The following is a 21,917-nucleotide window of genomic DNA, read 5'->3' as shown; positions in this document are numbered from 1 at the left end:
TATCACTTACTTTTAATGTTTTTTTACTTACTTTTAATGGTTTGTATTACTTAATTTTAACAGTTTGTATTACTTATTTTGAATGTGCTGTACTGTAGCTTTGTATTGTGTGCCCTTCTCTCCACATATAATGTTGTATTGTGTCTTTTATCCTGTAATGTTTGCTCTTGTTTTATGTTTGTTATGGTCTGTCAAAGGACAACAGATGAGAATTAGCTGTAGCTAAAATCTGGTACAGTGCATCAAATGGTGACATTTATGTCTTAACTGTACATGGTCCCTTTTAAATGAAGATATATATATATATATCTTTTTTTTTAAATCAAACTGGTTTTATAAGATCAACATTTGTAACATTCAGTGAAGCAATGAGCAGACGCGGTGATGTTTTGAGGGAGTGGTTAAAGGGAGGGGAGGTTGTTATTGCAGTAGCGTGTCACATGATGATGATGATGCTAAGGAAGATTAAAATAGTTATGATTGGGATGTTAATAAATATCATGCTGCTATTGCTGATGAAAGTGGCGAGGAGGATGACAGCTATCAGGGTTGACAGTGAGGATGATGAGGGTGAGCTTTCATATCAGCCTGTGATGACGAGGATGAGGGCGAGGTGGATGATGAAGATGATGGAGCTGCTGGTGCAGATGAGAATATTGCGATGAGGGTGAGATGATCACGATGCTGAACGAGATGAGATGATGATTAATAACAGGGTTCATACACATTCTGACCAATGACTTTTCCATGACTTTAAACCAACTTTCCATGACCAAACATTTTGTGAATTCTCGGTGTAAACATGAAAGTGAGTAAATGTAGTATTTAAACTAACAATGAGAATACAAAGCATCCAGTAAACCTTAAATGACACAAATGAATGAGACAATAGTTTGATTAAAAGAATAAACATTTATATAGATGCCTGTATGCATGCCTGCTTATATTTTGAGCGTCTTTCTTGTAAAAGCATATTAATTATTTCAAACTCAGTGTAAATGAACGTCATAAACACATGAATATAACACATTTACATGACTTTTACAAAACTTTTCCAGGCCTGGAAATAACCATTTTAAAATTCCATGACTTTTCCAGGTTTTCCATGACCGTAAGAACCCTGCAATTAATGAAATGGTGAGGGAATTGACGACGAGGAAGAAAGAAAAAATGTTTATCATGATAATAATTAATGAGGTGAGGAAGAGGAGCGTTCAGCGACGAGAGGAAGAGGATCGTGGTGCTGATGATGACGATCCTGCTCCCGCCAATAGGGGCACCCTCGCCGCCGCCCCGCCCACTTTACAGCGTTGCCACGGCGACTGCCGGTTTACGTGATGACGTCGGATGTATATGAGCGCAGGCGGCGGGATCTCTCTCCCTTTTTTACCGCCATCGGAGCGGAGTCTTTCTTCCCCGGGACCTCTTCACTGCGCAGCGCCGCTTCACCAGTCCAGCCTCCGGCCACAAAGCGAAAGGTAAGGGACAAGACTCGCGAATGGCTTCGACGCCAACGCCCCGAGCTCACGCGTCGTTTCACCGGTTTAAATTGCAATTCCGTTGCTTGAATTGTCGGGCTGGCAGAGGAAAAGACAGCTCCGCTCTGCTAAGGCTAGTGGAGGCAGACGAGCAGCAGCAGCCATTGAGACAGGCTCCACCATGATGTGTGTGTGTGTGTGTGTGTGTTACCGCCACACGCGATTAAGAAAAATAATGAAACTGCGATTATCGTGCATGTCCGCGTCCCCTGGATCGGTATGACAATCGTCGCATTGGTAGGGAGTATATGACGTCGCACAATTGCCGTAATTGTCAACGTTTTTCTGAATTAGTTGACACGTGTCTTGTATTTTTTTTGGGGGGTGGACATGACCTTATATTTGCTGGAGGACGGTACTCTTGTTGGGGAGCTGCCGTTTGCAGTTTGGACTTAAGGGGTAGCCGTTAATAACAGTTAACGCGCCGGTTTGACACGAGACAGCCGTTGACGTGACACAGCGCGAGCTGCTTCGACCCGCGGTACCGGGAGCGTTGTCACTGCTTCCTCTCGGCCGGGTCACCGCTTCCTCTCGTGCCGTAAAGGAAGCGGTGACCCGGCCGGGAGGCAACGGTGACAACGCTCACGGTACCGCGGTATGGTCGAGCCCTGGCACCGTGTCTGTCGGAAGCTGGTCCTCCCACTTGCTCAGCCCGGGTAGTGCGCAATCAAGCTAGTAGCACACAAGCTAGCTTAAGTAGCCGGAACCATCGAGGCGGTGCAGGGGAACGAGACCGGGCGGGCCGGCTACAGTTAGCCGGTTTACTAGCCTCGGTGTCGGCTTGTACGCGGAGGACGTTAGGATAGTTGTTTGACGTCGGGACGGTAAACGGCTCACGGGGTCTGGGTCCGAATTAAGTTGTTAAAATACAGGCGTCAAGAGTGAGCGGCCGGCACCCACCAGGGCTCTTTTTTTTTTTTTTTTTTGGGGTCAGTCATTGATGGCTCGCTAGACTTGAGCATGCAACACGTGGTCGCTGGGGCAGGATTAGGATACGAGGACTAGTTCTAAAAACTAATGGGACCACGTGTGGTCTGTCCGCAGGACTTGTGTTACACGTGTAGTCAACATTGTTATCACACGGATGTGGAGAAAAAGATGTGACTATTTTGTGTTTTGGTGGCTTTTTGTGACAGGGTGAGATGAGGGCATGATCTCTCTGTACATGCTTGGCACTTGCATTCCTAACTTTAAGCTGCAATAAATATATTGGATAAGTCTACTTTCATGAGTCATCACTTCGTCACATGTGAGTGTTATCCACTGAGCATCTTTGTTGAAATGTGACTACAAAATGTTGCATGGAGATGCCTAAACGTGTGCAGGTGTTCAAAGAACTTCCAGACACATGGCACGATGCACTCTCAACCAATCACGTTGTTTACCTGCCATGTCCGCCCATTATAAAGCTTAAGTATTGACCCCAACTTGAGACGCCCTGACATCACATTTATATTGCGCACCCGCAGTATATTTGAAGAATGTGTGCTGCTGCTAAAAGCTTTCTACATTACTTTCCTGTCAATAACTTGGCATAGTAGAGAATACAAGATGGTGGTGGGTGTCATCTTACTCTTAGATGTTGTAGTGTGATATGGGGCATGTGTGCGCTTGTTCATTTGCACCATTGTTGACTACAAAGAGAGCTTTAAAGTGCGTTTCCATATTAGATAAATGACAGAATGCAGCTTTCCGTGGAGGAATGGGGACATGATTAAAGCCACAAATCTGAGTCAACACACAGCTTTCTTCATCAGTTATCCCCTTATGAAGGAAGAAATGGTTTGATCTGCCACTTTGTGCTGAGCGAACTGTCACATCGGCGCCGCAGCTGAATAATGCTGTCGTAGCTGAAATGTAGGCCAGCTAATGTACAGCAAGATGGTGAGGATATGACGGCTGTTCAGAAAGGATCAGTCCTCTTCTTGGGTTTGGTGTAAATTGTTTATCGCTCTGTGAAAATGGTTGCATCTCGGTGGCTGATTTTTTGGATCGTGCATGAGGTTCTGAAGCTTTGGGCTGCTGGTAAAGCGCCGCCATCCGATCGGGGCCAGTTTACCCCTGGGATGACAGGTGAACGCAATTAGCGGCTCGATTGGATGCCAAACCAGCAGTAAAATGGCAGTCAAAGACCAGGACTAAGGACCGTTGCTATAGTCTGGCCCTATGGAAATGACAGTCTACACACAATGACAGGGAAATATTAACATCAGGAGACTTATCTCTACTATACTTCCTAGCTCCAACCTAAAAATCATGTAAGAATGTTCCATGATTTTTAGGTTGGAGCTAGGAAGTATAGTAGAGATAAGTCTCCTGATGTTAATATTTCCCTTGTAAGGTGGTCCTATGCTAATTAATAATCAAACTGTACTACCTGTCATCCTGTTTATTGATGGAATATAATACTCTATTAAGCAACCTACAACAATGAAATGGAAAGCTCCTGCTTGGCTTTTTTCACGTACAGTAGACAAAATACTTCCCTCCTCCCCTCTATTTATACAACTAACTTCATCTTCATCAGCCTTTCTTTTCCTGAAATGGTCAGTTTATCTAATAAGCTAGGTGTACAGAGTCTGTTAACATTGGCCAAACATGACATTCAAATAATCATTCTAAATAAGTTCAAAATATATTTGAATTTCTGTTAGTGTTTATTGTATTGGTTCAGGTTATTAATGTGTGTATGTAGTAGCAAAACTACTAGCTTTTGCCACAAACTAGTTTAGTTAATAAAATCCAAACAAAACATAGCCATGTAGCATCTACAGCATCTATGTACAGGCCTGACATTAATTTAACTGTGCATTTGATCCGATAATTGTTACTGAGGTTTGTTTTATATAGCAGCTGATTATTCATTCTCACTCATGTGAACTGAGTCGGCCTGGTGAAATGTATTATATCTAACGTATGTATGGATGGCGGTAGTGCACACGCGGTAGTGTTTTGCAGGAGTAGGATGACTTGCAATGCTCGTTTACATTTATTTTTTTCTAGTAAGGCTGGTGCAGAAAGAGGCCGCATCACCGTGTGTATATATGTATATCTATATCTATCTATCTCTAGTGTGACACACAGAGGTCTCTTTGCAAGTCGGACGTAGGCCTGCCACAATAACTAACTCTGTTGGATGGTATATCTTCCCAGAAGTAATTGCGATACACAATATTGTCATTAACACTCTTTTATGCCACTGATATGATTATATAGTATAACGATGCAAGTACCTGTCATTAAGTGTTAACTTTAACATCGTCCCTGTACCATCTTAGTATTAACATCAGGACTTATTTGCAAATGCTGTTTGACCCAAATCTTAAGACAGTCATGTGTGAGTCCAAATAAATTAGTTTGTGTCCTCCAGTATTTCTAAACTAATTACCTTCTCTTCTCTCTCTAGCATCACTCCTGACTCGGCTAAGATGGCAGATATCGACAAGTAAGTGCATACACACAACGCAGGGATGCCATCTCCCTCCCTCCCTCACACTAACCTGCTCTCTCTGTTGGCCATTGATTTTAATGTTGTGCTGCAGACTGACAGACTGACAGCATGACAGCAGCCCTGCTGGTGAAGCTGTGTCATATTCAGTATTGTGCTCTCCTGCACTGCATCTTAAAGTAGGGCATCATGTTTCAGTGCTTGGAGTACCTTCATGGGTAAAACTAAAAACAACCCAGTTTTGATTACGGCTGGTCTTTGATTTAATGAGACTTGTGAATCACCCACTACTGCAGCAGCTGCAACCCATGCAGTCAAGATTGCCAATGGTTGAGCCTCTCGACATCAACCGTTGGCTGCTAACCGCTAACGGTGCCAACTGAGCTAACGACAGCATCAGCTGACATGGCTAACAGAAGATGAGCAGACACTGTTGGTATCGGCATCACTTTAAGGATACTGGTACTGGCTTTGTCATTTAAAAAGATTATGCCCTATTGCCCGGGCAGGAAATAACACTGAACTCTTCCTCTTAATTATCAACCAATGTGCCCTTGAGCTGAGCATGCCAGTAGCGCTGCAGCTATTATTTATTATCCTGGTCAAGTGCTCATGCAGTCTTTGACCTTTTAGTTGTGAATCTGAGTTTTCCCTCGGTAATTTAAGACTAAACATGTTTCCCAGCTTAATCTTTTCCATGTTTTCACCAAGCAATTATATTTTTAGATTTAAGAGGGCGTTAAATATCAAATCAAGTGCCTAGGTTTTGATTTAAATCCCCCAAATTGTACACCGCTCTAATATTCCGCTTCACTCTGACTCTAAAAGTGCCTTATGTAAATGGTGGCAGGTGTGGATTCTGCACACTCAGTGTGATGTGTCTGCGTTTTGTTGGTCTTCCCCTCTGTCTTCCTCCCCCGCCGTGTGTCCCCCGAGCAGCAAAGACCAGGCTGAGATAGACCCTGCAGATATGGAGGACGTGGAGGAAGTGGAAGAGGAAGAGACGGGAGAAGATGAAAACAGCAAAGGTAAGACTCTACAATGCTGCAGCACAGATTTGTGATAGCGTAATTGCAGCAATGTGTAAGAATAGTTAGAGACGGTCTGTCTTTAAAAAAAAAAAAAAAAACTGCAAGCGGAAAGGCATAGTTTAGATGTTGAAATCTTCTAAATCACCGTTTTAAATGTTATTCCAATAGCAGCGTACCAATCTGAACTCTGTCTCTGTCTGGTTCTTAAACTGAGGAGAATTATAATGACTGACTAATGATTTAGCATTGTAGTTAAGAGCTCGGAGGCACTAATCCGTTTTTATTTTTGGGATCTCGCTGCTGTTTACTCATCCCTTTTGACGCCCAATAAATGATTCAGTCGGTTTCTCATATCGGCCCACTGCCGCCTCATTGTGGATAGATAGACGGCTGTTTGGCCTCGTCTATTTATAGCAAGTTTGAATAGTTTTTTTAAAGGCCAGATTTTGAAAGGAGGCTCATTCTGGCTGCCTGCGACTGATCGCTCATAGCGAGCGCACTCTCGGCAAAGCTTTACACAAGGTGGGAGATTATGAACGCATGAGTAATGCAGCATGCCAACAATAACATGCAGCACAAACTTGTTAATAACCTGCGCCCATCACTCGATCACGCATCAAGGCTGCACACGCAGAAGGAATCGCAAATCACAGCTCATAAGTGCATTGTTTAGAAACAAAGGGTGAAGCTTCACCTGCTGCCAACAGTGCAAATTATTCAGCAGCACCCAACCCCATCCTCAAGTTTATTCAGTGTTGCATATGTGATCTTAATTAATAATGTAAATGTAAAATAGGGCCACATTAATGCTCCACCTGTAAATGCAAAGGTGGCAGGTTTACTGCCATCACACCTTCAACTACATGTGAATGTACCCTCCAAAACTAGATGATAGTTCTGCAGGGTCGGACCTGAAACACACCAGTAGCAACAATTAAGACGAGCGATGAACTGCAGTGACCTTTATACTAAAATATATTCGAGCATCTGTGGTCATATGACCCCAAAAAACATCCGCCTTTTTACTGAGCATAGTTGTATCTTCAGGAATTGGGCGCAACAGTCAAAATGCAACCGCTTGTGTACAGCGCGTTAACCTTTTTTAGGGCCCTACTTTAAATGGTAAAGAGTTCGGTACCCAACCCACTCATTATCGTCTCGGCATTTCATCCCCACCTCCACCGAAAAAGCAACAGCTTGCGTTGTGTGAATTCAGACAAGTATAGGTGTATCTTAGATAGATCAGCTGTATAAGTACAGCTGATCTATGCTCGCTGGTTCCAGGCAACATGCTCAGGATGTGCTAACCGAGAAAAGTGACTTCCAATCTCTTTAATCTTCTCGCCTGCCAGCAGCGATGCGGCTGAGCTTTGATAGGTGCGAGCAATGTGTCGGACACTTGGACTGTACCATCTGTCACCTGTCCACTTGCACAAAGGAAGAGCGCTCCTTATTGCTGACTGCCTCCTCGTATGTCTATTCAACACTGGCAATATGCACATTCATTACACACCTTATTATGCCGGTGAGTCCTTTTCCCGAACATGAATGTGCTTATTTGAGCACTTTAATCAAACCTCCAGTTCAGATTTCACCAAGACATGAGCCTTGGTGAAAGCCGGAATCACTGTAATTGCCTTTTAATGTATGTATGGAAAAAAATATGTAAGTATTATTTAAAATTGACTGTGCATTTGTGTTCCCAGCTCGTCAGCTGACCGTGCAGATGATGCAGAACCCACAGATCCTGGCTGCGCTGCAGGAGAGGCTGGACGGTCTGAACGGCTCGCCGTCAGGCTACATGGAGAGGTGAGACAGAATCTGTTTTGTACGGGCGACAACTTCAGCTTGGAAGCTGTTTATGCAGAACAGCTGCAGTATAGTTCAGTGTCTGTAAGCACACTAAAGGATGGGACACTCTTTCTATAGCAGTTGGCTACCTAACAGCATCTTATGACACTTTGTGGCACAAAGGTGGTTAAAAAGGGTACAAAATATTTTGTTTAGGAATCCAGATTCTTGTCTTAGATTCTGGATAGAGCCACAACTTCCAAACATAAACTTGAAGTCACTGAGAAGTGAGAAACAGTTTTGGGAAGCAGACATGGTTACCGGCACATTGCTTTGCTGCTGTGCCGGTAACCATGTCTGCTTCCCAAAATAAACAATAAGGATAAGGTGGATAAGGACTTCAACAAATTGTATTTGAGACAGAAAACAAAGGCTCACTTAAAAGATAAAATTGTTTTCAGCCGTTTCTAGTGGAAGTCTGGTGCCCATTGGAAATGGACTGTATAGTCGGAAATATTCTAAATATAGCATACACTTGGAACTGTTTTTATTTTAGTTTTTTAGCTCTGCCTTTGTTTAAGGTGGCTAACACGCACGTTTCTGACGTCTACAGCGTGTAGCTGGGGCAGAGGGAGAAGTCTGAGCCGCTCTCCTGAATGTTTTTGTGTATTTGGCCGAGGGGCGGTGCCGCCCACTGCTTACCATCAGCGAGCAGCTCTTTGATCAACTTGTCCAGTATTTGGCAGTCACTAACAAATCCACCAGTTTACACCATCCCAGCTCTTGGGACACGCATTCCCTTGCCAGCATAGTGCAGGCGTTTTAATTTACCACACTGCAGAGAAACTTGACTCTGTGCAGCCTCTCCAGCTCTCAAAGTCTGGTTGATGTTGATCGATGATCAAGGCTCCAACCAGGCCTCGGATGATTTCATTTTAACTCAACAAAAAAATGCAAAATGAACTGTTTAACCCTTTGCAGCACTGCAGCTATTTTTAAATGTTATAACTGGATGCTGACAATTGTCCGTAACGGCAAAGTCTTGTGACTCATAAACGGAGATGCGGACAGGTATGACGTTAGAGAGAAGGCCCACCTACATGGATATCAGAGCGGAGCTATAGAGCATTTCATCCTGCCATAGTCCAGGGCTGACTGTATTCATTACCAGTTGTACTAAATCTTCTTGTTTATAAAGGTTTAGCTGAAGTGTTGGGCTACAATGTATTTGTTTGTGTCATACTTTGTTTGGATGAGACAGGAGACGATGTGCACGACAATAAAAGCCCAAAGCTCCCCAGTTAACGGCCGTTGTCTGTACAAATGGGCCTCTGATATGATGGTGCCTGTCGGACATATAGAGCTTCTCCTTCTCTTCTCTTGCTGTAGTCACTCAGCCCAGAGCGAGTTTTAGAAAATGCATGAAAAAATGTACAATGTTGAGGAACTCTGTACATGATCCACACCAGGAACCTAAAGTATACACCAATACATCTGTCTTAGACATTCCTCCTTCACGCTGCTGTTAAATGAAGCAAATCTCAATTCAACCTGTTCTTGGCATGGATTGTTTATTGCTGTGCGTACTTTACTGGAGATCCTCTGGGAGGGTTGCTCTGCGCCAAAGCTCTCATTAACTTCTGAGGCAGCGTTTACCATTTGCTGCACATTAAGAACATTTTGTTCTGCGTTTCTACATCGAGAAGCAAAGGGAATGCATGATCACAAAATATCTTAGTTTTAAAGTTTGTGCAGCCCTTTCTACAATCTTGAACCTAAACTGGCACAATCTATAGATTATTCCCATTAGTGTGATTTTTGTTTTTTGTGTGCAAAATTAACCAGAAGTGTAGTAATTGCAGTTAAAGCACAGAGTGAAATGCATAACAGTAACTGATCTTCACGCCAGGATGTTTCCAGGATTGTACTCATCTCTTGTACTCGCATCCGTCTCCTCTCAGCTTACCGAAGGTTGTAAAGAGACGTGTGAACGCCCTCAAGAACCTGCAGGTCAAATGTGCCCACATTGAGGCAAAGTTCTACGAAGAGGTCCATGAACTGGAGAGAAAGTACGCGGCCCTCTACCAGCCCTTCTTCGACCAAGTGAGTCAGCCATACGCTTTCTTCTTTGTGACCTTCAGTGTTGTATTCCTGCTGCTGTCAGGCTGACGTCATTTTCTGTTAGTTGTGCGGTTTCCTCAAAGCATAAACTAAACGATTAGCATCACACGTCGGTTTGCTTTTAAAAGATTCATGAACCTTTTAAGGAGTACGAGTGTATCCGTGTTCCATGCGTCATCAAATGCATAGTGCGCTACATGGTTGCCGCACTCTTCCTCAGCATCTGTTACCCTGAGCGAGCTGCCATGTTTATGCTGATCTGTACTGCTGTGCATCCAGGAACACAACGTGACCACTTTAAATTTAGGCCAAGACTCTCAAAATGTTAGTGTTTCAGTGTTGAGCTTTGACCTGTTCGGTACAGCCCCACACATGACTCGGCACTACTTCCTCATCAAGTGAGGTTGACCCGGTTCCCTTGACTTTAACTGGATTTTATTGTGAGGAGTCGACTTACCCGTGTGTTCTTCGCTAAAGCAGCGTGAAATGCGTTTTGTTTTCATGTAAACAAAGAGGTTGGAAGCGACAACATTCCCAAGAATAGCAGACTTTCTCTCTGGTCACTGAAACGGCTGCCGCTTGGTGTCGTATTCCATTTACTTTTAGGATTTCCTTTTTTCCGAAGACGACGATATAACCGTCTGGAAATGTACATCACTTGGGTGCAACTGGCACAAACTAAATATTTTTCTCCTTTTCCTCTTCACAGCGAAGCGACATAGTGAAAGCAGCGTACGAGCCCACAGACGCGGAGTGCGAATGGAAGATAGATGAGGAGGAAGAGCTGACAGTAAGTAAGCAGGTACAGGTGACTTATACACCTGCATGCTCCCTGTCTGCCTGAGCACTTGGCCTTCTCTTTGTTTCGTGCACGTAGCCCAAAGTCTCATCCAGAACTGAGTAAGCAAAGTGGCATGCAGCTAATGAGGAAGAACGTGGGATTCAATCACTAGCACCGATATCAGACGTCTGTATTGCAAAGCAGACATACAGTTGATGACATCAGTTTAGTGATCTAATATTATGGAGCTGGTTCCCTTGCTCCATAATATTAGATCTTTGTGGGTGTAGGTGGCGACGAGCCTCGTTTCATAATGCATGATGCCTGGAAAAAACCGGCCGAGCACGAGTCCTTTTGTAAAGAAAATGTCTCCCTCAACCAGGACGAGATGAAGGAGAAGGCCAAGTTGGAGGAAGAGAAGAAGGACGAGGAAAAGGAGGACCCCAAAGGCATCCCGGAGTTCTGGTTAACCGTCTTCAAAAACGTGGACCTGCTCAGCGACATGCTGCAGGTAGGCTCGTCCAGACGGCAGGGAAAGTGGGTCGGAGGCTGCATTTGTGATGAGGGGGGTTTGCTGCCACCTGCTGGCTAAGTTGTGTAGAACATGTTTCCAGTATGGATTCTGACACATGATGGGTTTCTAACTCTGAATGCTGGTGTGCTTCTCTCCCCACCCCTCAGGAACACGATGAACCCATCCTAAAACATTTACAAGACATTAAAGTGAAGTTCTCGGATCCAGGACAGCCCATGGTGAGTGAGCGTGACTGGTGTTGAATGTCTGGCAGCGGTCGGTTCACGCTGACCCGTCTGTAACCGCCATCTGGTTCGCTCCTCCCCAGAGCTTCACGTTAGAGTTCCTCTTCGAGGCCAACGACTTCTTCACGAACACGCTGTTGACGAAAACCTACAAGATGAGGGCCGAGCCGGACGAGAGCGACCCCTTCTCCTTCGATGGGCCCGAGATCATGTGCTGCACGGGGTGAGCCTGAGTCTTTTGTGTTGACGTAGTATTAGTTGTACAGTGATATTGTGTGGTCTTTTTCTGGGAGGAAATCTATTGACATTTTTCCTTTTCAACAAACAAAGATTTCTCCAGTTGTTGTTCATTAATGAAATCAGTCTCATTTTCATACTAATTTGCATCAGTACTTGGTTTCCAACTAAAGATTTTTTTTTTTTTCAGGAGCATTATGATTTCATGGTTTCTGGCACTGTTTATAAGGTCGGCCTCGTTATTGAATAAAACGCCCCCTCAACAACCATGACCTGCCTCGCTATATCGTTTACCTCAACAACCTCACCAGCTAGATGGAACACCAGATATAATTTGGGTTTCTGACGCTAACCTTGCTTCCTCCTCAGTTGCACGATCGAGTGGACGAAGGGCAAGAACGTCACGTTGAAAACAATCAAGAAGAAACAGAAGCACAAGGGCCGCGGCACAGTGAGGACGGTCACCAAGACGGTCCCCAACGACTCCTTCTTCAACTTCTTCACCCCGCCAGATGGTAAGCATGACGGAGCACAAAGATTACTAATCCACGGCAGTTGACTCTAAAACGATCAGTTTGGTATTGGCATAACTAACTAACTCTGCCTTTTTGTTTACAGTTCCAGAAGGCGCAGAGTTGGTAAGTCATTGTACTTCTACTGTGTAACAGCTTGAAGCAACAAATTACTTGTATAAATGTTTTTTTTTCTTCCAAGAATCTTAATTCTAATCTAGTCTTCTCAGGCATTTTGAATATTTACTGTTTATCTTTAAGACTTAAATGTTTTGTACATCACTTCTTGCCTTTTACCCCAAAAAAGAGACTAACCGGTCCAGCCCTGACTGTCCTATAAAGACCTCGAGCATTACTGTTTTAAACATGAATGAACTGACTGGCGTCTGTCTTCAGGACGAGGACTCGGAGGCCGTCCTGGCTGCAGACTTTGAGATCGGCCACTTCATCCGCGAGCGCATCGTTCCTCGGGCCGTGCTCTACTTCACAGGGGAGGCCATCGAGGACGACGATGACGACGTGAGTGTTCTTTAGCTGGACTCAACCGGATGTCCACTAGGGGCTTTGCAATGGACACACGTTTCACTAGACTCTGCTTGACTACATATCTGTCAGGGGCTCGGCTCTCTTTGCTGCTGGCACGAGTTGTAAGGAATGTTCCTGATTCCTTCCATTAGTTGTTGGCGCTATAGTAATTAAAAAGGTGCACACTAGTCGCGTTCGACCCACTCTGGTTTAGGAATAAACTTCGGTGTGTTCGGAACAGCAGGAAAAACCTAAATCAGTTTATTCTTCTTCCAAAGATCTGAATGGGGACTTTAGTTACCTGTTATTGTGAAAATAAGGAACATTTCCATCACTTCTCTACAAACACTGAACAGAGACAACGGGTCACAATAGGCTTTAAAAGCTGCCAATAAACAGAAAACATGACATTAAACATGAGAAATAAAACTTTCATCAGGTAAAGTGTTTTAACGAGTTCTCCAGTGGCTCATTTAAACATTCAAAGCAAACGTTTCTCATCCCAGCGTGTTGCGAATGCGTTTCCATTCGCATCTTCATCAGCGGTGCTGGCACGTCTTCCTCCCGGACAGAACGTGCTCGTTTTAAATTTGATGCCCTAGTTATTTGGATTAACCACTGTTTTAATGGAGGATTTATCAGCAAATACGTAATGTCTTTTCAAATGTATTTGAGGAATACAATGTTGTTTACTAGCTAATCCTCACATTTGTGTTTTACAGTACGATGAGGAGGGCGAGGAGGCAGATGATGAGGTAAGACTATTTGGGGACACAGTTATCGTATGAAGATGTTTGAATATGGATGCGTGTTATTGTGGCGGCGTTGAGGAACCCCAGCAGTCTAAAGCCGTTCTGTGTGTTCAGGAAGGAGAGGAGGAGGCTGACGAAGAGAACGACCCCGACTACGATCCCAAGGTGAGCTCGCATGTCCCCTCCCTCCCTAAAGATCTCTGGTGTCCTGACAAAGACCTGACTCAGCCGTTCTCCACTTTGTTGACTCAGGGTGCTCTTTCCAAAAAGTGAAGCAGCTCTTACTGTCGGCCATTCATAGCATCTCTCAGAGCCTCTTTAAATGCCCCAGTGAGACACGTTGAGCATTACCACCCTCCCCGTGTCCTGCAGGTAGAGAACGGCTGTCAGATTTCAACATACAGAATACATACTGTCAAATGCATCTCATTTTACACCAGCTTTTGGTTTTGCTTCAGCTTTTATTTTGTCGTCGTGATCTTGATTTGGCTTCTAGACGCACGATAAGACCCTCCCGTTAGACATTTTTCCTCTTCACCATTTTCTTAACCAGAGCCCGTTCCTCGGAATGACTTCTCACCAGTCGCTTAAAGTTCAGTTCACCCCAAAATACACAAAACAGACTGTTCCTCCCACCTGTAGTGCTATTTGGTAATATAGATGTTTGTGTGGGTTCCTAGTGCTATAAGATATCGGCTGTAAACGTCTTCTCTCCAATATAATGGCACTAGTGAATCACACAACTTGAGTGATCAATGGCACTACATGTAAGAGGACAAAGATGTATTTTGTAGTTGTGTGTTTGGGGTAAACTGTCCATTTTTAAGTCTGACTGCTGCATGTTACTAAAACCTGAACCTTCTGCAACACACAGATCCAGTTTGCCTTGTAGAGAAGGGAAATGTTACGCGGACAATATTCATTTTAATTATAGATATAAATATTTCAGCCTTAGTCAAATGCATTTTTTGTGTATTTGACATAATACATATAAAATATAGAAGTAGTTTGTTTGAATGAAGTGCAAACCTGCAGAGGTTTACTATAATTTGACTGACTGATAAATAATGGGTTCTCTCCTGGACTCTTTACTCGCTTCACAGCCTTCCTGAAGGAGGCGATGGAGCTGAAAAACTGAAGCTGAGTTCAGAAGTATTGCAACATGAAGACAAATGATCTCCAGTTGCATAATATATTAAAAGTTGAGTTCTAGTACACCATAAGATGCTCACCGTGCACATAGACCAAACCAATAAAGTAATATTAACCAGACTGAAGCGGCTCGTAAACAAGCATGACCTCGGCTTCTTTGCCAAACAAAAACGTCTTTGACATTCTGTATTCTGCTAGTTATGCTTTTATTTTTTCTCCTATTCATTAATGTTGCTTCATCTCCAGTCACTTTGGCATCTTTTGTCAGCTACTCTTTAAATTTTTCCTCACTAGGTTTAAGTGGTGACAGTAGAAAAATAACCCTGTCCTGGTAGGTACAGCTTGTGATCGTCAGCTTACTACCATCACTCCACTCCCCAACCACTGTCAGTTTGGCCTTTTTGCTTTTCCTCCTCCTCATCTCTCTGCACCCCGCCCCGCCCCGCCCCACTCATGATCCCCTCCTGCCGCCGTGCTGCACCCTCCCGAGTTACTAACCCACCGGTTTGTTGTTGGTTTCTTAACCCATAGTGAGTCCTGCATTTGCACCTGTATTTCTGTATGTTGAAGCTAGTCCAGCCCCTCCCCTTTTTATTTTTTCTCCACCCTGTTGAACTCATCCGTCCACAAACACAGGCTAGTTTTGAGTTTCTTTCAGGATGAGGATTTTTTTTTTTCTTCCATAAATTCTGCTTTTTATGGATGTCTGTCTTTAAAACCATTGAAAGCTCATTGGTCCATTGTTTTATCCTCGTCCCTGTTCACATTGGATCTGTTCAGTCTTCTGCTTGTAATGACGGGATAAAGGCCATGAGGGATGTTATGTGAACCGGGTTGACACATTTACAAAGGCCAGCAGCACTCTGAAAGTAGCGTGCTAGCTCGCTAGTAAGCTAGCTTGTATGCTGCAGACAGACTCGCTATTACTCAACGAAGTAATGCGCATTCCTAACCAGGCGACCGGAGCGGACACTACTCGTTTTAGATGCACATTTAGAATATGATTTTATTTGAGAAATGGGATTAACAATTTAAATCTGCGCAATTTTATATATATATTTTTCCGGACAATGTTCAACCTTCTACATTAAATTGAGGTCAATTGTGATTTCTTGCTTTGAGCGTTGGGTAACGTCTTTACAGATAAAAACAGTAAAACACTCTTTCAACAGCGCTACATCATATTGTGTGCGAGACAAGATTTTACAGCAAAATGCCTACAGCGCGATTATAATTTTTTTTTTTAGATTCAACTGTCAGAAGTTCATCTGTGAACAAATGTATTTCACTAAATGGCTGAAGTGACCTTCGAGTGTTCAGTAGCAGCTGCAGCGTGCGTCACCTTCAGAAGAGTCTGCTGACTCTTCATGCTTTTACGTTTGAGAAGAGCTTTAAAAGCTTCTCCTTCAAAGTGTATAGACTGAACAAAGAGCGTCTAATCGTTAACCAGTGGAGATTATGAATCGGTGTATTCAAAGGCTCATGTTTGTTTTTAATTTAACAAATGTGGAACATTAAAGTATGTATTTATCTTTTCATTCAGTGTGTTTATATCAATGTGATGTTTTGCTTAAATCTGACCCAAGACCGTGTCATGTCACCTCTTCTACGGTCCAGACTTTTCTGTTTCTTAATACTTGGATCTAAAAAATAAAACCAAACTAACATTTAGAGCTAGTGTTAAGAAGGTAAACGGCCCTCTCTAATATCTCTATTTTATATTGCTATGAAAAGATCACCTTCAAACAACTCTATTCATTCACGTTTGTTGCCAATAATCACATTTGAACACACCACGTTAACATTATCATTTACCGTAGCCCAAATCTCATTTTTACTGACTGGAGCGTGAACGCATCGTAGTAGAACTCAAAGTAACAGTCTTCTGTTGGCGCCGCAGGACTAACGCTAACTCGCTAACTCCTTCTGCCGGGCAATGTGGCTTTAACCTGGGCGTGTGCCGCTTTTTGGATTTGATACGCCGTTGGTCTCGAGCCCCCGGCACCTAAGGAACCGCAGGAAAACGAGTATCGTCACGTTTTCACAAGTTTTACCATCGAGGGCTCGGCGCCGGGAGATGTACAGATGTGTTAGTTTAGTGCAGCTTGACTGTTTAAGGTCTTGAATTGGCGTGTGTGTGTGCGCGTGCGTGTGTGTGTGTGCGCGCGTGTGTGTGTGTGTGGGGGGTTCTCATCTAACCCCCTTCTTCCCTGTGGTTGCTTACAGAAGGATGCAGTCCCCCCAGCTGAGTGCAAGCAGCAGTGAAGCCCGGCCCGGCTGCCTTGAGGATCAACTGCACTGTAACGGCTTCTCAAATTAAAAACTGATCTAAAAAAAAAAATAGTTACTTACCGCCTTATAATGTTTTGTATTTTTCTTGGTAGAATTTGAAGAAGAAAAAAGTTTCAAGATTTTTGTTACAAAAACTCATGGTATAATACTGGGAGCTGCGTGGCTCGATATACATAGTATTTTACTAGACCAGTTTTGTTTTCCTTCTCTTCCTCCTCTGTACAATAGATAGAATACAGGGAAAAACAAATCTCCCTCAAAAAGCATGAACTTGTTTCTTCACTGCTAAAAACTAGTTTGGGTTCTCGTGAAGTCTTTTGTTGTATTTGCTCTTAGACAACAGCTGTGGTTTAGACTGCATCGCGGCAACGCCCCTCCCTTTCCTCTTCCTCCTACCAAAGTTCCAGGTGGGTCAGGTCCGGTCGTCCCAGGTCAATACTCGTTCTGTTTCTTAGCGGGGCCGAAGCACTGTAGCATTTCCAGCTCTAGTGACGGAGGATGGGTGGGTGAGCTGCAGCCCGGGGGTCTTTTCCAGTTTACCTAATCTCATTTGGCATGGGATCCGGAATCTGTGATTTTTGGGCCACGTCCTGCTTCGCTCGTGCTCGACTACTTTCCACTCTCCATACATTCCAGTGAGCGGACTGGCCCGGCGCCGTCGGTGAACCTCTCCCTCTCCAAAGCGGAGTCCACTTCTCTAACAGCTGGAACGGACTCGTCTAAATTAAGCCAAATTTGTTCTGGCCCCATCGTAGGTTGCTCCCAGGGCTTGGCGCAACCTGGTCGAGTCTTTTTTTTTTTAAGCATTCCAGAGAATTCTTAAGCCGAGGCTGAAGCGGTTTGGTGGGACGGCCGGTTCGGGGCCCAATGACCCAGTGCTTCAGGTTCCCCGTAGGCTCGCAGTGCCGTGGCTGTCGTCTTTTCTATAGCACTTTGTACTGTGGTGTACCGGTGGCGTCCCGTCAGTGGTTAGCTGTCTTGAGTACTCCTTGTAAGCAGCACTTTGTTTGGCACCGGCTGTGTGGACCGTTCACCTCGTGCCATCTGGTTTTTAAGGGCTCTGCCAGAGGCTCCGTAGCGAAGGGGAAAAAGGAAAGTTTCAAGTGTCTGTGGACATGTCAGGTTCACCAACCCCCGTTTCTGTCCCTCACCCGGTTATCACCTTTACCTCACCAATTCGTGACCAGTCAGGTGACTCCCTCAGCCCAGCCCCTGAGGTCCTGGTTCATTTTAATCACTGTGAAAGAAAGAGGGGAGGCGCGTGATAAGGCCACCCTGTTGGCTCATGACCACCACACTACTCCTCGCTTTGTTACCCAGAAGGCCACAGGGAAGCGCGTCAGAGCAATACTTACTAGCCAGGTAGGAGGACAGAGAAAAACCCGTAGCCTGCCTCTTCCCCTCCCGCCCCTATTCTCAATGCCTTCTTATGTCAGTTGTGGAAACAGCCGAGCGTCGCTTGTTGGGCAGCATGGCGTCCGCTGTGGAGAGCAGAGCGTTCACATCCTGTTGAGTGGGGAAGAGACGTGAAGGGGCTTCTGTAGGGTCCTTCTGAGCAGCTGTTGTCAGGGCAAAATGCTATGCTACAAAAATACTAATGTACTCAATAACCGTACGTGTATGTTCATGAATAAATTGGTTAAACATGTGAAATGTGGTTGACTCGTTTTGTTACGCTTGTCTTGATTGTGGTCTTGGGGTTGTTAAACTATTATTTGTATTAATGGTATGATTGGCTTTTTTTATATTACAATTAAAAATATTTCTACTAAACGAAACATGGTCACTCACTACAAGCTGCTCCTCTGGGCCAGCAGTCTGAACCAGTGAGTGTAAGCACTACCTTGAGCCAGAAGAGGGCGCCATCCCTTCAGCTGTACATCGTGAGATGCTCAATGAGCTCCGTGGGGAATATAGTGATGAAATAAAATGAGCACATCACTACCCACTGATATTAAAGGACTTTAACCCAGACGGTGATGCACATTCATAAGTGAAGGGCTTCAAGTGTTGCGTTTCAGATGGTTTTCAAGGTATCCGTTAGTGACAACTTCTAGCAGGCGAACTAACAATAGTACAAACTAGGCTGCTCATAGGATGAGGCCAAATAAACTAGACACTGTAATCTGATGCCTCCAATGGTGGAAGTATTCAGATCGTTTACTCGGGTAAAAATACTTTTTTGCACAAAGACTTGAATGAAAGACCAGACATATTTACACGTGTTGAGAGCATAAAAAGCAGTGTATCAAGTAAATGAGACTATGACCACAGATTAACATGGGAACAGCATATTGTAACATGATGGTAGGTTTCCCCTGTGCAGCCTATAATTTGTCCTCAGATTTCTCTTGAACCTCAGGTAGAGAACCACTACTCTAATGTAGATGAAGCATCCTTTGGGAAAACTCAAGTCCAGTACCTCACACATTAAACACACGTGCGCCTTCCAAACTATCAGTGTAGCTGATCATCTCGACTGCTTTGTGCATCGTCCCCTTCTAATGGATGAAGTCGTTATTATTATCGGGCTGTACTAGTTTTGGAGTCGGGAGGCTGGGCGCCTCTGAGGGGGGCGGTGTCTCCTCTCCTCCAGCAGACCCCTCCCGCCCCCCTCACACACACCGTGACCAGCAGCCAGACAGACAGCCTCTCTCACTCCGACCAGCCGCGGTTCATGCCTCCGCCTGCTCCGGGATAGACCGCCCGTCCGTCCGCCTACTGCACCCGGGGAGGTGGAAGCCCGAAGCGTCCGGGCGAAGATGCTGGAAAACGGGATGAAGGTGTTCAAGGAGGGACTGCTGGAGAAGCGGAGCGACGGGCTGCTGCAGCTCTGGAAGAAGAAGCACTGCGTCCTGACGGAGGACGGCGTGCTGCTGCTGCCGCCGAAGCAGCAGCACGACCAGCCGCAGCACCACCACCACCAGCACCACCACCACGACGTGGGCAAAGTCAAGGAGCTGCACTTCGCCAACATGAAGACGGTGGACTGCGTGGAGCGCAAGGGCAAGTACGTCTACTTCACGGTGGTCATGGCGGAGGGCAAGGAGATCGACTTCAGGTGCCCGCAGGACGAGGGCTGGAACGCGGAGATCACCTTGCAGATGGTCCAGTACAAGAACCGGCAGGCGATCCTGGCCGTCAAGTCCACCCGGCAGAAGCAGCAGCTGCTCGTGCAGATGCCCGGCCAGATGCCCGGTCAGATGCCCGGACACAAGACGGTCCGCAGCGCGCCGAACGTAGCGTGACCTGCGGCGAGTCCCGCGGACATTGGTGCGCCAATAGCGGGTAAGACGGAAAGCGAGATTTAGGGGAAGGGGGGAGGGGGCTCTCCAGATCCAGATAAGGGACCACCTGGGAATCCCTTTTCAAATGAAGGACCCGTGTTTCGTTTTTTTTTAACCCTGGATATGTGTGCTAAGAACGAGGACGTCTGTTTTCACCATAGGCTCCAGTGCGCCCTCACAGATCAAACCCTGAGCCGATATTCTGGCAAGAGGGGGACGAAATCATAGAAAATGTGGATTTACTTTGGCGTAAAGAAAAGTTTGGGAGCCTCTGCTGTAGGCCTGCCCACACGTGCCCCTCGTGGAGGGGCAATGTGCTGGATATCCATCCCCAGGCAGGTTTGATCTTTAATACGAGGGGTTCCCTCATCCATAACACATGGCTTTACGCGCGGAGATAAATCTATCTAAACGTCGCCTAATTGTTGACACCAACACTGGAAAGATGAAGATGTCTTTATATAAAGCATTTAAAATGTGATTCACTCCAGTGAATCAATATTTGAGCATGTTGAAATCCGCGGTTCTAAAGTTAATCATTTGAAAACATCAAATGATGCGTAAAGACGCGCAGATTGCGCGCAAAAAGCCTAGGCGGTCAGGGGAATCCCAGACGTTTTTAAGTTTATGCACATGCATATACTTCCAAATGTATATGTGCCACACCAGAGCCAAGTGACTGGAGCTTTACAGTCATGGACACAGGTGGCTCTATGTGAGGGCGACACACTGAAGGTTCAACCCGGCAAAACATCAGTGGACCGAACACACAATGTGGTATTATTCTGTCATTGTGAAAAAGTGTTGGAAACACTGGTGCTGCCAAGGCTTTTGATTTTGAGGGAGACATTTCCATATTAACTTTGCAAGATACATATTTGAGTCCTGTTTGTTCTCATAATCAGGGCTCCACTTTACTGTAGTATCAGTGAGCAGCATGGCCGGAGACCATGTCTTTTGTATTTTTACAAGAATTTGGGGATTTTAGCACTGCTGGTAGAGTTGTTTTTAATTAATAATACGTGTACGTTTGAGCTGATTTCAGTGTATTTATACTTGAATACCATTGTTTAGGCTAACAGAGAAATCAATTAAATTACAAAAGCTTGATGCTGACTGTTGTAATGAAATGAGCAGTTTGAGGTCCTGTTATAACGAGCCTGTTTCCAGTGACGTTAGAATTGCCTTCGGCCCCATCAGTCTGCAGTCTGTCTAATTGATTGCATCCGCAGGTTAATTGGACACTCGCTGGAGGATGAATATCGACGAGGGTCTCTCCCTGCTGCCTCTCCACACACCTCCACTCCAGGAGAACCCCTCTTCCACGCGGTGGTGTCCACAGACCAGCGTCCTCTTTTCAATACAGAGACTTGTTTCATAAAAGACTGATGGACAAAAAGCATGTGAGAACACAACTGTACTCTACCGTTGCGATGGGTTTATCCTTTATTTATTAGATGTATATATATTTTCTATAAAAAAAAGAAGTTCTGTTTGTTGATGAATGTTTAGTGTGTTTGTTGCTAGAGGGGAACAATAAATGCTTGATCGGTGGTTTTCAAGGGAATAAGCTTACATATAGTTATTTTAGGATGGTTGCTGTAGGTTAGTCAGATCAACTCATCAGTGGTAACATGTGTCATTGATCATGTTTTTATTTTTCAACTGAACCAAAGAACCATTTCATTATG

General features: G+C 44.7%; 2 protein-coding genes across 6 annotated transcripts; both read left to right on the top strand.

Annotated features, from left to right (window-relative positions):
• The first annotated feature begins 1,396 nt into the window (after window positions 1-1,396).
• nap1l1 (nucleosome assembly protein 1-like 1) lies at window positions 1,397-18,582 on the top strand. 5 transcript variants are annotated; one of them, XM_079235868.1, is made up of 16 exons: window positions 1,397-1,478; window positions 4,945-4,983; window positions 5,926-6,014; window positions 7,724-7,826; window positions 9,770-9,911; window positions 10,639-10,731; window positions 11,093-11,221; window positions 11,392-11,463; window positions 11,553-11,692; window positions 12,076-12,221; window positions 12,325-12,344; window positions 12,615-12,737; window positions 13,466-13,498; window positions 13,610-13,660; window positions 14,942-14,978; window positions 16,874-18,582. In XM_079235868.1, exons 2-15 carry the CDS (start codon window positions 4,967-4,969, stop codon window positions 14,945-14,947), a joined length of 1,164 nt encoding a protein of 387 aa, XP_079091994.1. In that variant the 5' UTR covers window positions 1,397-1,478; window positions 4,945-4,966; the 3' UTR covers window positions 14,948-14,978; window positions 16,874-18,582. The 5 variants fall into 5 exon arrangements, with proteins under 5 accessions (XP_079091994.1, XP_079091995.1, XP_079091993.1 ...); XM_079235869.1 differs by lacking the exon at window positions 14,942-14,978 and having other exon boundaries at window positions 10,639-10,719; window positions 16,877-18,582; XM_079235867.1 differs by lacking the exon at window positions 14,942-14,978 and having other exon boundaries at window positions 10,639-10,719.
• A 1,119-nt stretch (window positions 18,583-19,701) lies between these two features.
• On the top strand, window positions 19,702-20,187 carry phlda1 (pleckstrin homology-like domain, family A, member 1; the record flags this gene model as incomplete). The annotated part of the gene is made up of 1 exon (XM_079236035.1): window positions 19,702-20,187. The coding sequence occupies one exon, from the start codon at window positions 19,702-19,704 to the stop codon at window positions 20,185-20,187; it is 486 nt and encodes a 161-aa protein (XP_079092161.1).
• Window positions 20,188-21,917: the final 1,730 nt, after the last annotated feature.

The sequence above is a fragment of the Taurulus bubalis genome (assembly GCF_910589615.1).
Source record: "Taurulus bubalis genome assembly, chromosome: 20".
NCBI lineage: Eukaryota > Metazoa > Chordata > Actinopteri > Perciformes > Cottidae > Taurulus > Taurulus bubalis.
The sequence above is the reverse complement of the archived record's forward strand: the minus strand, read 5'-3'. Positions and strand labels throughout refer to the sequence as shown.